General features: G+C 36.7%; 1 protein-coding gene across 2 annotated transcripts in view; it reads right to left on the reverse strand.

The window, feature by feature from the left end:
- Positions 1 to 915: 915 nt before the first annotated feature.
- Positions 916 to 13,664, reverse strand: part of LOC306761505 (pterin-4-alpha-carbinolamine dehydratase 2) — a 24,208-nt gene continuing 11,459 nt past the window's right edge. For both annotated transcript variants that reach the window (XM_079247700.1, XM_079247699.1), the window contains exons 3-4: positions 10,013 to 10,093; positions 916 to 3,789 (exon numbers count right to left, since the gene is read on the reverse strand). In XM_079247700.1, coding sequence (XP_079103826.1) covers positions 3,694 to 3,789; positions 10,013 to 10,093 — 177 coding nt within the window. In that variant the 3' untranslated portion in view covers positions 916 to 3,693. The remainder of the gene's footprint in view (positions 3,790 to 10,012; positions 10,094 to 13,664) is intronic.

Below are 13,664 nucleotides of genomic sequence, written 5' to 3' on the forward strand. Positions count from 1 at the left end.
TTTAATAGTTATAGATGTGTTACCATCATGTATTATTTACCTATCAGTGATTCACTTATCTTAGCAATGATGAGAGGATTTCCTTTTATTACACTAACACAGGTGTTAACTTGTTTCCTGTATATCAGGAGAGGCAGAACCACCATGTTGCTGTACCTGGAATGATGAGGGGGTTTTCGTAACCAGATGAGGGTTACTTTATTTATACATAAGTGTAAGAATAAAGAAAAATATAAGATTAAAGTTTCAAGATATTTGTGCAAGGTAGTGCTCTAGCTTGTTCGGTTAAAATAAGATGGTATTACATTTTACCTTTGGGGACTAAGAAACCTCTGCTCAGAAAGAAGAAACTGGAGCTCGCAGTGCAGGGGATTGGAGTCATTCTGAGTAAAACCATTCAACAATTAGAAGATAGAAATGCCTCCCAGTAACTCAAAATTTGTTAGACATGTGCTATGTCAAAGTCCAAAGTCAATAATGAATACAGATTTGTGAGGCAGAACTCTGTTTCGTAATCTTTCCTATCAGTTTACAAGATCATGACCCTCTAAATCGGCAACCAATAGACAATACACGTCTATAAAAAAGGAACTTGTGTGTTCACTTAAAACAACACAGATGAGACATACAGTAAAGTGCAAACAGAGCCAGTGTGGTTTGAATTGGAAATATTAAAACCACTTGAATGTTACTGGTATTGCTTCCAGACTTAGCCTAACTTGAAGGGTGGTTTCATGGGTTAGTGTTGTACAGTTTGACACAAGACATGGTCATAAGTCAACTATACTGACAGATATATGTAACTGTTTTAGATCATCAACCAGATGGGTTTTTATACTGTAAATAAGGCAAAGATGTTTAAATTTGATTTAATTATTTTTAAGGTCATTTATTGAACTGTGTTTTCTGATGCCAAGAACAGAAGATAAAACATTCATTAATTTAGTAAGATCATCTACAGTAAAACAAACAAGGATATGACAAAATGCTTTACACCAAAATGCCAAGAGAAAATGGAGATTTTTTTTCTTTTGTTTATCAAACATTTATCACATTTATGATCAAGTTGAAGGTCATGTGCAGCAGACTTAGGAGTTTAGGAAAATGTGAAACACAAATGAAAAGAGACAAATATTATTAAAAGCAGCTAAAAACTGTTTGTTTAGCTGGTGTATCAGGTTCTTTAAGTCTATCTGTTTTTATCACATTGTTTGCACCGCCTCAGTTCACTGCTGAACCAAGACAAGAAGTAGTCCAGCACACACCACAGCACCACAGTGTGACTTTTTAAGCTTTGTTTTTATACAGATTATACACATAATATCTAAATTGTTCATACGTTGTGAGATTAAGAGTTTCTGACAGGTTGATTTGCGAACATCTGAACATCCATACTGGATGTTTACACCTCCTTCCAATCTTTGTTTAAAAGTAATTCCACTATTGGCCATGAGTCCATATCTACCATGCAAACATGAGATATCAGTTTTCTTGTGTAAATCTCGCCTCACTATAATTAAGGCTCACAAAGTCTGGTTTTAATGAGGTTGTTGCTAATCAGAAACTGGTGTGGCATCTTTGGCAATTATTGTTACCCAGTATCAAATAAAAAAAGAGCAAGTTAAGGTGGAAAAGGCCATTTAAAAACTATTCCTAAAAACCTATAAGCTCATTGACAAAGAAATACATTTGGTGAACATTATCCACTGGAGTTAGCAACCGCTAAAGACAAAATCCCTGCAGTGTATTTTATTATCCATAAATAATTAAAAGAAACAATTGGTTTTAGTTAGCGCACCAACAGACAACTGTCTAATTTAGTCTTTTTCTTGTTTTATGCAAGAAAAACACATTGCTGAACATCTTATATATGACTGCTTCACATCACTTCTGGAAAACATCCTGATGGGAAAATTATATTCTTAACTTCTGCAAAAATGTACATTTGAAGGAAAAAGCACAGCAATACTGAAACCAAAGCATTAACATTTAAGTATGGTGGAGGGGCTGCTTTGCAGCTTCAGGGTTTGCATACCTTGCAATTACAGAGGGAACAATTAAATTAACCCTTGTGCCCTCCTCAAATTTGGCTGGTGAGCCTTGAACAAAAACTGCTACAAAATCTTAATCGATATCTTTTCTGCACAAAAGCTAAACATTAAATCATTTTAACCCTTTGAAATGCCCGTTTGAATATTGGAATTACAAGCTCATTCATTACAGAAAAAAACCCAGTAATTTTCCATATTGTAATTATTAAAGAAATTGGTCTTTGGTGGTGATTAGACACTTGGATATGTCAAATATTATCAACAAAACTGATTTGATTTCATTTGTAATTTTTATATAGTGGCAGCTACTCCCTTTATGGCCTCTCATGACAAAAATGTACACGCGCAACAAAGTACAAAATTTCTGCTATAAATAAAACTGCTATAAATCATCATACATAAGTATTTTTTCTGGGTTTTTGTTCATAAATCACTTAAGTGCCTTCAGACAAACTGTTTTTTATTTTGACAGATGTAGAAAATCCTAATATCAGAGAAATGAGTCTGGTGTTAATTATGACCAAAGTTGATTAATTTCATTTTTATTTTTCATCAAGTGTTAGCTACTCCCTTTGAACTGATCTTGCTTTTAATCATTTGAATGTATGATTTTATAGTGATTTTTGCTGGTTGTCTTTTTTTTTTTTTTTTTTTTTTTTTTTTTTTTTTTACACACCATCTGTAATGCTTTTAATACTTTATACAGCACTTTGTATCATCTGTATGTATGACAATTTTATAGAGGTTTTTGTGCATGGACACTTTTGGACACGAGGGTCACCAAAGAGTACTAAATTTTCAACAGAGTGTAACATTTGATAGAAGATGATACTGGGTTTCAAGCGTTTTAATTAGACAAAAGTGTCACAAGGAGGACATCAGGGTTAGAAAAAAACTCAAATTTAAATACCAAAACATGACTTGAAAGAGCCTGGCCTGTCAAGACATGGCATAACATGAACCAAAAAAGTTTTGCAGGAAGAAATGGCTCTCATCCCTCTCATCATGCAAGTTAAAGTTACGGGAATATCTCAGAGGCTGCTGACTAAATTTGAAATAGAAAAGTTAAGATTTTATGCATGAAGTATCAGGAACCGTAACTACCTTTGTGGTATTAAATATTACTGTGGTAATATTTGCATCACAAGTTCACTTTCTCTCTGGAGGTTCTAATAAAAAAAAATAAATAAAAAATAGAATTTTGTGCCGCAGTGCCTCTGATTTCACATTAACGGTTGAAAACACATGAGCTTTTATTCTTCTCATCCATTACCAAAATCAAAATCTAGTAAATCTATCTCAAACTCAGTTGACCTCTTTATTGATTTCTCTGTGCTCTAAAGAGTCATAAGGAAGAACAGGTGGCCCAGTGGAGGACTGACTGAGGAAGAACCAGTCCTGGACATGATAATCAATAACAGGGGCAAAAGATCCTATGCTGGCAAAGTCAACATTTTATTTGCACATAAGTCTTGTAGACAATATACTGAAACAATGAAGTCACAAAAAAAAAATTCTCAGATTTTATTTGACACAAATAGATGCAGACCCAAATGGATGCAGACAATAATTGTTTAACAAAAAACATAAAAGCAGGAAAACTAAAACCACTGAATCAAACCATCAGACGGATGACAAAACATTACATGGAAAGTGCAATTTTGTCAATGAATTTGGCCATTTTGATGTCCCGTCTTGACAGTCCTCCGCAGTCGTGTGTAGTCAGTGTAATCTGAACCTATGAAGATATAAACATTGTTTCCAGTCACACATCAATCAACAAAAGCATCATTATTGTTTTTTTTTTTTTCTTTTACAGTTTTACCGAAAATGTCTTAATGATGAACTTGTGGTAATTAAAAAAATATAGTTGAATTCTTCTGGTAACATTAAAAATTAAATTACTAGATGTATAGAGGGAAAAATAGCAGGAACATACAATCTGCTGATGAAAGATTTATCAGATACACAATCAATATGGGAGTAATGGACCACAGAAGCTGGAGAGACCCTCCTGTGGTCTCACCAACTGAGGGAGGGACCATAAAGATCGAGTGCAACATGAGCTGGGCAGCGACCAAAGGCAGGGACCTTGGCAGTCTGATCCTTGGCTTCAGAAACTGGCTCTAGGGGTGTAGAATGTCACCTCTCTGGCAGGGAAGGAGCCTGAGCTGGAGCAAAAGGTTGAGCAGTTCTGGCTAGATATAGTTGGACTCATCGCGATGCATAGCTTGGGCTCTGGAACCAGTGTCCTCGAGAAGGTCTGGACCCTATTCCACTCTGGACTTGCTCCCAGCAATAGGCACTGAGCAGGTGTAGGCATTATAATGGCCCCCCAGCTTGATGCCTGTACGTTGGGGCTTACTCCGGAGGACAGGAGGGTAGCCTCCCTACACCTTTGGGGGACGGACTGTTTGTGCTTATGCAGAGAACAGCAGTTCAGAATATCCATCCTTTCTGGAGTCTTTGGAGGGAGTGTTGGAGGGCACTCCCTCTGGAAACTCACTTGCTCTACTTTTGCTCTACTCGACTTTGATGCTCATGGGTGCAATGACAGTGAGACCTAAAGGGGAGTGATTGGGAGACATCCCACATCTCCATGCCTCTATTGTGGCTGTAAGGTCGTTGGTGCCTGTCGTGGCAGAATTCCCAGAATTTGTTGGTGGACACCAGCCATGAAGAATGCCTTCAAGCTGAAGCAGGAGTCCAATCAAGTCTTTTTACCTTGTGGGACTCTTGAGGCAGCTGGGGTCCAGAAGGTGTGATCCAACTCCAGGGGGATCACACTCCTCAGCCTCCCTGGTAAGATTTATTCAGGGGTACTAGAGAGAAGGGTCAGCCAGACAGTCAAATCCCAGATTGAGGAGGAACAGTGTTTTTTGTCCAGTGTGTGGAACAGTGGACTAGTTCTATACCCTCTTCAGAGTCCTGGAGGGGGCATGGGAGTTTGTCCAACCAGTCTGCATGTGTTTTGTGGACTTGGAGAGGGTGTTCAACTGTGTCCCTGCAGGGACTTCTGTGGGAGGTACTCTAGGAGTGTGGGGTACTGGACACCATTGTACAAGATGTCTGGTCCCTGTACGACCAGTGTCAGAGCTTGGTCTGCATTGCCAGCAGTAAGTCGAATTCATTTCCAATGAGGGTTGGACTTCACCAAGTCTGCCCTTTAGCACCCCCAAATCAGAGACCATGGTCCTCAGCCAGAGGAGGGAAGGACAGAGCACAAGATTGAGTTAGAACCTCAGTCCTCCAGGAGAGGCGCAGAATAGAGCCTGCTGCTTCCCTGATGCCCCTGTGACCTGACCTCAGATAAGCGTCAGAAAATGGATGGATGTATTGATGGATTTTGATAAGAGCCGTTTCAACAGTATAAACATTACTTTATGCCAGGGGTAGGCAACTCTGGTCCTCGAGTGCCACAGTCCTGCAAATGTTAGGAGTTTCTCTGCTGCAACACACCTGATTCAAATCAATGGCTAATTAGCAGACTTGTGCAGAGTTTGATGTCAAGTTTTGCACAAGTCTGCTGATTAGGTCTGATGTGTGCCAGGTGTGTTGCAGCAGAGAAACTCCTTACATTTGCAGGACTGTGGCGCTTGAGGACTGGAGTTGCCTTTCCCTGCTTTACGCCAACTCGACCAGAAAATTACCAAATCATTTCTTATTTTACTTGTCATTATTCTGCCAGAATAAAAATCTGAAAATTTAGAAATCTCATCATATCAGAGCTTTTAATAATTTATTTTTTAAGGTCTACAAAAGATGTGACTTGACAGACAAGTAGGTTCCTAATCACGAATACTGTATATGAGATTTCTCTTTTGCAAACTATGAAAAGAAAAAAAAAGAACCACAGGAGAAAAACAAAAGATTTTACTCTCACCGCGTTGCTATGAGAGAATTGTTTCGTATTTAGTTTTAACCCATTGCTGTACATTCGGTATACCTTTGTAGTATGAATAAATGTACAAACTAGGCTCCAAAGTGCACTGAAAAGACAATAAAATCTAATACATGCTATTGCAATGTGAAGGAAGCACTGTCACTAACTTTATTGATCATATTATGGCCAAGTTGTTCACATACAGTAATTTTAAGTGAAACTGACTTAAAGCTGGTACATGCTCCACAAGAACCACATTTTCTTTCTCCTCGTACATGGTACATCATAAGGAAGGCGTTTGAATATGTTCAAGAGCTACTATAGATTTTCATACTTCCTAACCTACTCATTCCCCTGTTCCTCAATACAATTCATTCAACCTTGTGTAACCTTTTGCAACAACAGAAAAGTGGAAATGACAACTGTTTTTCCACATTAACCATGCCCACTTCAACTTTCAGACTGCTTATTTCCAGGCTATAGAGGGCACCTAAATGTAAACCGCACCTTCACCGAGTGTGCAGTGATTCTGTTTCTTTCTTCAAGAGCCATATTTATTGCCTTTCATCTGTCTCTGACCTTTGTGTAGACGGAGTCACATTGGCATGATCACTCTTCTCTGAACATCTTTTACTCTGTATATTCTTCATGCTGACGCAGTCTCTGAGTTGTCCTTAGTAACAGACATTTTCTGTTAATTTATCTTTGTGTATGTATCAGGTTTTAGTTGAAACACAGTTTGGTTTTTTGTGGGGCATGTTTATCGCTGGTGCTCCTTACAGTTGCTGACTTTGCTTACCAAATGGTCTAAAATCTGTGATTGGATTGCAGTGTTTCCTTTGTGGTGTATTTCTGTCTCCTCTTTGTTTTCTGTTACTTTCCCTTTTCTTTCTGCTCTCTTTTTCTTTGTTCTTTCTTCTCCAGTCAGGTCCAGTATTAAAATGTAAACTCAGTATAACAAATATTTATTTAAAATAAACAAATTTTTAAAATAAAACTGAAATTATCGAGGGCAGCATTATATATAAAAAGCACTTCTTGGCAAAGCAAATGTGCTCATTCTGCTTGCTTTAATGCTGGACAGGACAAGTTATAAAAAAAAAAAAAAAAAAAAAAAAAAGACTGCATCATATGCATTCCTTCATGAATTTTCCACGATTACAGTGTTTTCATGAAGTGTAAAATGATCCAGTGAACCCAGTAAAAATCAATACATTAGCCACATAATTGTTTAAGATGCAGGACTCAGATTGTGGGAAATTAGCAGCTTATAGCCCAGAAATTACAGTAATCTCACACTATAGTTCTCAAACACCAGATAAGAAAAAGTTGCTGCTGAGATGATGTGTTTAGGACAAGCTGTGAGAACTTCCAAGCTGGTGTGGCAGAAAAAAACCCAGTTTTCTCACAGCTAAGGGACCAACTTTATCTGTTCCTCTACCACACAGGCATTTATAGAACACTCTGCACATTGCAGAGACTCTGCATTTCACCATTAGAAGAACCTAACTGTCAATCAAATAACTTAAATGTACAACTTTAATTCCAATAAAGTTTCTACAAGGTGTAAACATCCATAAAAATGAAATGCAATGATTTTCAAATCCTTTTTTTTTTTCTCAAATCTTTAAGTGAATACATTACAAAAACAAGATATTTTCATGTTCAAACTGATGGACTTTATTTTCTAAATTTTCTTTAAACTCCCCCCCACACACACTTATTTCAATACCTGCAACACGTTAAAAAAAGCTGGGTTAAATAAGTGTTTTAACTGAAGACACTAATTGTTGAACTTTGTAGGTGGAGTTCTTTCCTATTCTTGCTGGAACTTTGCGCTTTATGATAAACCACACATATTCAATAGAAGACAGACTAGCTTGCCTACAGTCCAAACCTATCACACATTCTTTTACTATAAAGCCACATTGCTGTAACATGAGCAGAATGTGATTTGGTAATGTCTTGCTGAAATAAGCAGGAAAGTCTCTGAAAAAGACGTCACTTGAATGCAGAATATGTTGATTGAAAACCTGTATGTTTTCTCCTCAGAGGTGCAAGTTACCCATGCCATGGACACTAAAAGCTGATTTATACTGGTGCTGCATCTGCTTCAGGTCAGTAATGCCATAACTACCACGTGTGTAGGTTCGCAGAGGCTCAACACGCACCTCTTTGGACCTGATGTGCATACCGGCTACACGGACAGAGCAACACAGTAAGGCCACTGCTCAATCGTCTAATTCAAAATGAGTGAATATTTGCAAAAAAAAAACAAACATTGTAGTTAAGCTTAAATTTTAAATATCTTGTCTTTGAATTATTTTAAATAATAATGGGTTCAAAATGATTTGCAGTTAATTGTAATCCATTTTTATTTGTTTTACACAACTTTGGTTGAAATTGGGGTTGTAGACAAATGTATTTTTTCCCCCCTTTTTTCTGTTTTTTGTGTTAATTGTTTTGCAGTGAAATGACTATTTTAAGAAATGCCAAACTTGTTTTTTTGCAAAGCAAGCAGCAACATTAAAGGGTTTATGTTTACTCTTATTATTTTTCTTGAGTTTGTGTGTGTTTGGATAAAGCCCTGTTTACTCTGTGGATTCTCTCAGTTAAAAGTAAATGAACAGTTCGGAGCACCAGGGCTCACATGTAATGTTCTCACTTTTAAGTAATCTGGTAAAAACTCACCAGTTTTTCTTTTTGATTCATATCGAGGCCACTAAATAATTTAAAAAAATGTATAAGTGGTATATCTCTAGCATTGACAGGAAAAAAAACAATGCATTAACTGTAATTATGTAGTTACCTGTGATAATGTTTATTTATTTAATTGCAGTCAACTGAGAGTTACTGATAATTACATGACATATTTCCTCTACTTCTTTGTCAGTGAAAGAAAGAAGGCTGCCAGCTAAAACTTTTGCTGGTAGAAGAATACTTTGACTTTATTGTATATTGGTGGTGATCGCTCTAAATCATTCTTCGGCAGCTGACTACTTCATTGGAGTGAGCCGTGCAGTGCCTCCATGTGGTTTGCCAACTAGTTTTTGGTCTCTGTGTGACATGTCTATTATGACAAGACTTTAGGAAATTGTAAACACACACACTGCGCTTAGTTGTTGCTAGTACAAAATATTATTAGCACATGACTTCCTCTAAAACAACAAAGTCAATCAGATTTCACAAGATATTTTCTTTTAAACCTGCAAAACACACACAGATAGACATATATTATCCTGAGAACAGTGAGGACAAGTTGTTTTCTTTTTCCTTTTTGACTTCACCCACTGATTTTTGCCTCAGCCAATGGGGATACACCCTGCAAAGAAGTTCTAACCAAGAAGAAAAATATGTAAACATGTCTTGGTGACAGCCAAGAAAACAGAACATGATTAAATTTTAAAGAATATAAGCAGGAGCTCACAATAAAACGTGTATTTTGTCAGAGCTGATCTTTAGTTCATGTGGGATTTACATGTAAGCGTCTAGTGGAAAGTGCTGTGGGGGCTCAGAGACCTGCAGCACTGTTATACAGCCACTTTAATAAAGAGTGGATTAGGCACAGCATTCCTCTCAGATCGCCCTGGTCCACCACACAGTAACTCAGTGGCTACAGACTAAAGCTGAGAGATTTTCACTGACTCATTTTGTCATATCGACCACTTTCGAGGTGGAGAGAGTGAACTAGTGTGTGTGTGGGTGCTGGTGAGATATTTGCAAAAGTTTTCTCAAGCAAAATGATAGGATTATAGTGTGAAGCCTGCCCCACTAACAGAGTATGTTTTCGTCTTTGAGCAGAGAACCAGCAATGATTGTTTGACATAAAAAAAATCTTGACTTCATCCAGGGTTGGTTGACCTAAGGGTGTTTGTAATTTGCTGGAAACCAACCATACGACTGTAAATACGGTGGTGGTATGGTGGTAATTAAAACAACCAGTTGAGATGATATCAGGAAATCTGATACCACAAACTGAGATTTATGTAGGTGACACCAAATAAATAGAAGTACAGTAAACAATTCCTCAGATATTATTACAAAGTGTGATTTTAGCTTTCATTTAAAGCAAACTTACCTTATTATAAACATTAAACCACTCAGGGTGATGGTTCATCTTCTCTGCCTGCAGAGCCACCCGAGACATGAAACCAAATGCCTGAAGGGAAGAATAAAATGGAGGAAAATAATAAAAAATTATTATGATATTCTTATAGAATCTTATTTTTTATTTTTATATATATATATATATATATATATATATATATATATATATATATATATATATATATATATATATATATATATATATATATATACACACACACATACATACATACATACATACATACATACATACATACACACACATTTTTGGGCTGATCTCTACAGAAGTTAGACAAATATCAAATAGAAAATCATAGAAATATCTATAACGGTTTTATTTATTTATTTATTATTATTATTATTATTATTCTCTTTCCATTTTTTCCACGAACAAAAGGGGAAAAAAAAAAACACTTCCACTCATATCTGCTTGTCAACAACATGATTCAGGCATGAAGCACTTATACACACCATTGCATTTGATAATAAATTAATTTGAACAAATTACAAGATTTTTAAGTGTTTATGTGCCACTTCCAGATATTAAATAACAGTTCATAGCATAGTGTGTTTTAGCTGTAAGGTCAGAAATAACTGTCAGTTAAAGTACAGTTTACATTATTCATCTATAAAAATTAAAACTCATAATTTCCTTTTTATTCGCCAGTGTCAACTGATAGATGAGTTACGATAACTTTTATAAGTAAACTTAATTTGAAGTTCTCTATACTTTTGAATGAATACGTGCAACTATGAAATATTCAAGTATTTATTGCACTACATGCTCATTAATAAGATGACAAACTGAACACAAATAGCCATGAACTGATCACTAAATGTTTGGGTTCAATGACAACTTGTATTGAAATAATCTGTTCATCCTACTGCCACATTTTCACATCAGACACAAGACGGCAACCTAAGAAAATTATATGGCAGGTTGATTATTATACTGCTAGATTTTGTTTTTAATAAACTTTAAGATGATTCTGATTATTATATCTAAATGTCCTTCATTCATGATATATCAGTGCAGAATTAACCTTATATTTTTATATTTATTCTGTCAATTCAGTGGAATGAATACAAACTCATGTAAATCGTCCTTGAATCCATTATAACTACCAGAATTAAAAGTTTACCATAAGAAATGCTACCGTGCCCACCAATGTGTTGTAATAACTTGTAGTCAAAGCAAAATGAAAACAGTCACATTTTAGAAGCTGATTTTCCAGATTTTCCTGAAGTAGAAACAAATGTAAATTAACAAAATAGATAATTATAAATATACACAGCACAAAAAATAATGATGCCATATGAGGCACGGAGAAGCAAAAGAGAGCTGTCTGACCGCGTAGACTTCCCCACCCAAATCAGAATAAAAACACACACACCCGAACATATACACTCTTCATATTTCAGGGTAGGTATGTATCTCTCTCCAATCACAGGCCATCCAGGGAGTGATTACGGTAATTCTAATTATCTACAAAAAGGAGAGTGAAATCCCCATCATGCTTGCTGTGAGGGGAAAAAAAAAAACTAAAAAGGAAAAAAAAAAAAAAAAAAATCAGGTAGACCTATTTCAGAGCAATTTCCCACTGCAATCTCAATTAAGCCCCTAAATGCTTCCTTTCTGCCTAATTAGATCAACTGAAATGCCATTGTTTACAGGCCGTGGCTGCGGCCCATCCACCACCTGACATGACGAGAGAGAATTACTTTCACAAAGGAAATTTGCGTTTAGCCTCGTTAGTGCAGAGTAACCCGTTTCTGAGACAGCTTGTTCCCGTGGTGGTGCTATGCATGTAACACGATCAGCAGCTTGATCAAATTGGTTATCAAGGAAACCGTCTCCTGATCAATTTAAGTAATTGACATATTCCTGCAACTTGACCCCAGAGGCACCAATTTGGACAGCGAGGCGGTCTGCTTTTTCTCAGTTTTCATTGGCTCTAACAGAGATGGCAAAGCAGCCTGTCATGTCAGGTGTTGTCCAAACATGTCTCCTCTCTCAGGGCTGAAGCTCTAGCTAATCTGCTGCTGGGTAACATTGAGTGACAGCTAAAAAGGCTTCAGTGTTAACACTTTAGGGTTCCTGCATATTGTCCCATTTCAAAACATCCGGCTGTTTCCGAGACTGGACTTCCATCCTGGACCTATTATGGAACAACTTTTCCTCCTTTAGTATCTCCAGACACTCCTGACAGACTGGGGTTACGGCTATGAATATGCAGCAAATCATTTATCATTTTTATTAATCCACTTAGTCATTTTCCTTTTTTTTTTTGTCTTGTCCAGCATTTAAGCAACAGAAAGATGGTCTGGATGCTGTGTTCTGCTGAGCAAATTTTCTTTGCCAAGCGGAGCTCTATAGATATAATGCTCTCCTTGATATTCTGGATTATTCATTTATTTTTCTATTTATTTTGCATAATTGTTTGTATTACAGTTTGTATAGTACTGCTTTACCAGAACGGAGAGGACAGAAAGAAAGATAGAAAGAGAACAGAAAAAGAGAAAACAGCTCATAGAGAGAGAAAGAGAATAAATATATGCACACACCTATATACACATGTACAAACACGTATATACAAATATACACATGCAAGCCAACCACAGATTCCTGGTCCTCCTGCAGGAGGACAAAACCAACAACTGTCAGGAGCACCAGAAACTAACTAGTTAAATATAAATCAGAAACAGAAAGAAAACCAGCTGCTGTTAGTGACTAAACCTGCAGGACGACTCAGTGACTATGTGGCACAAAAGTTCCTGTATGTCGTCGAATTTAGGGACAAGCCTGCAGTGTCAGCCAACTCCATATCTGAGAACAAGAATACAATCTTCACAACATCAAGATGATTAATTTGGTGCTTGCAGAACTACAACTAAATGAAAATGTTTGTCCTTGCATAACAACTTCTTTTATGAGCTATTATAACAGATAACAGCTGAGGTCTTAGCATAGTGCTTTTTTCAACATGACCAGCATGAGACATTCTGTAACCATTTAGCTGGCTCATGCATGGTCATTGTACATATGTGCTTTTTTTTTCCTCCAAACTTGGCAACTTCTGGTCTGGACTAATAAAATGTCCATTCAATTTAGTATCTCCTCCCAAACCATCTTATGACAAGACAAAGTTGCCATTAATCAGAAAAAAAATGCAGTGTTACTATTGGTTACGATCAAATCAAAAGGAGTATTGTATTCCCATGTAGAATAAGTTGAATTAACAGCACATTAACCCAAACTGGAGCTTCAATTTATTTTCCAAAACTTCAAAGTGTTGTATATTACGACAACTGTGCTGGCCCTTTTATCATCAAAAGGGGCATGCTTTATTAAAGAAAAAATACATGTCTCTAATGCAAACAAAACCACAAAGCAAAAAGTAACTTTGAAGAAAAAGGAACAGGAAACATAAGACGACAGCTGAGCAACACAAAACCTTAAAAAACTTCATGTCTCAGGAGAGAGAAAAGCAAGGAAAGACACAATCTCCCACTAGAAATTAATTCAAGTTGAATATTCAAAAGGAGAGAAAAAAATACCTTTAAGTCTGAAAAACCAGTAAAACCATGCCCCACATCACCATTCTTCAACAGGTGCTGGTCCC

This window comes from Telmatherina bonti (assembly GCF_933228915.1).
Source record: "Telmatherina bonti genome assembly, chromosome: 10".
NCBI classification, from domain to species: Eukaryota; Metazoa; Chordata; class Actinopteri; order Atheriniformes; family Telmatherinidae; genus Telmatherina; species Telmatherina bonti.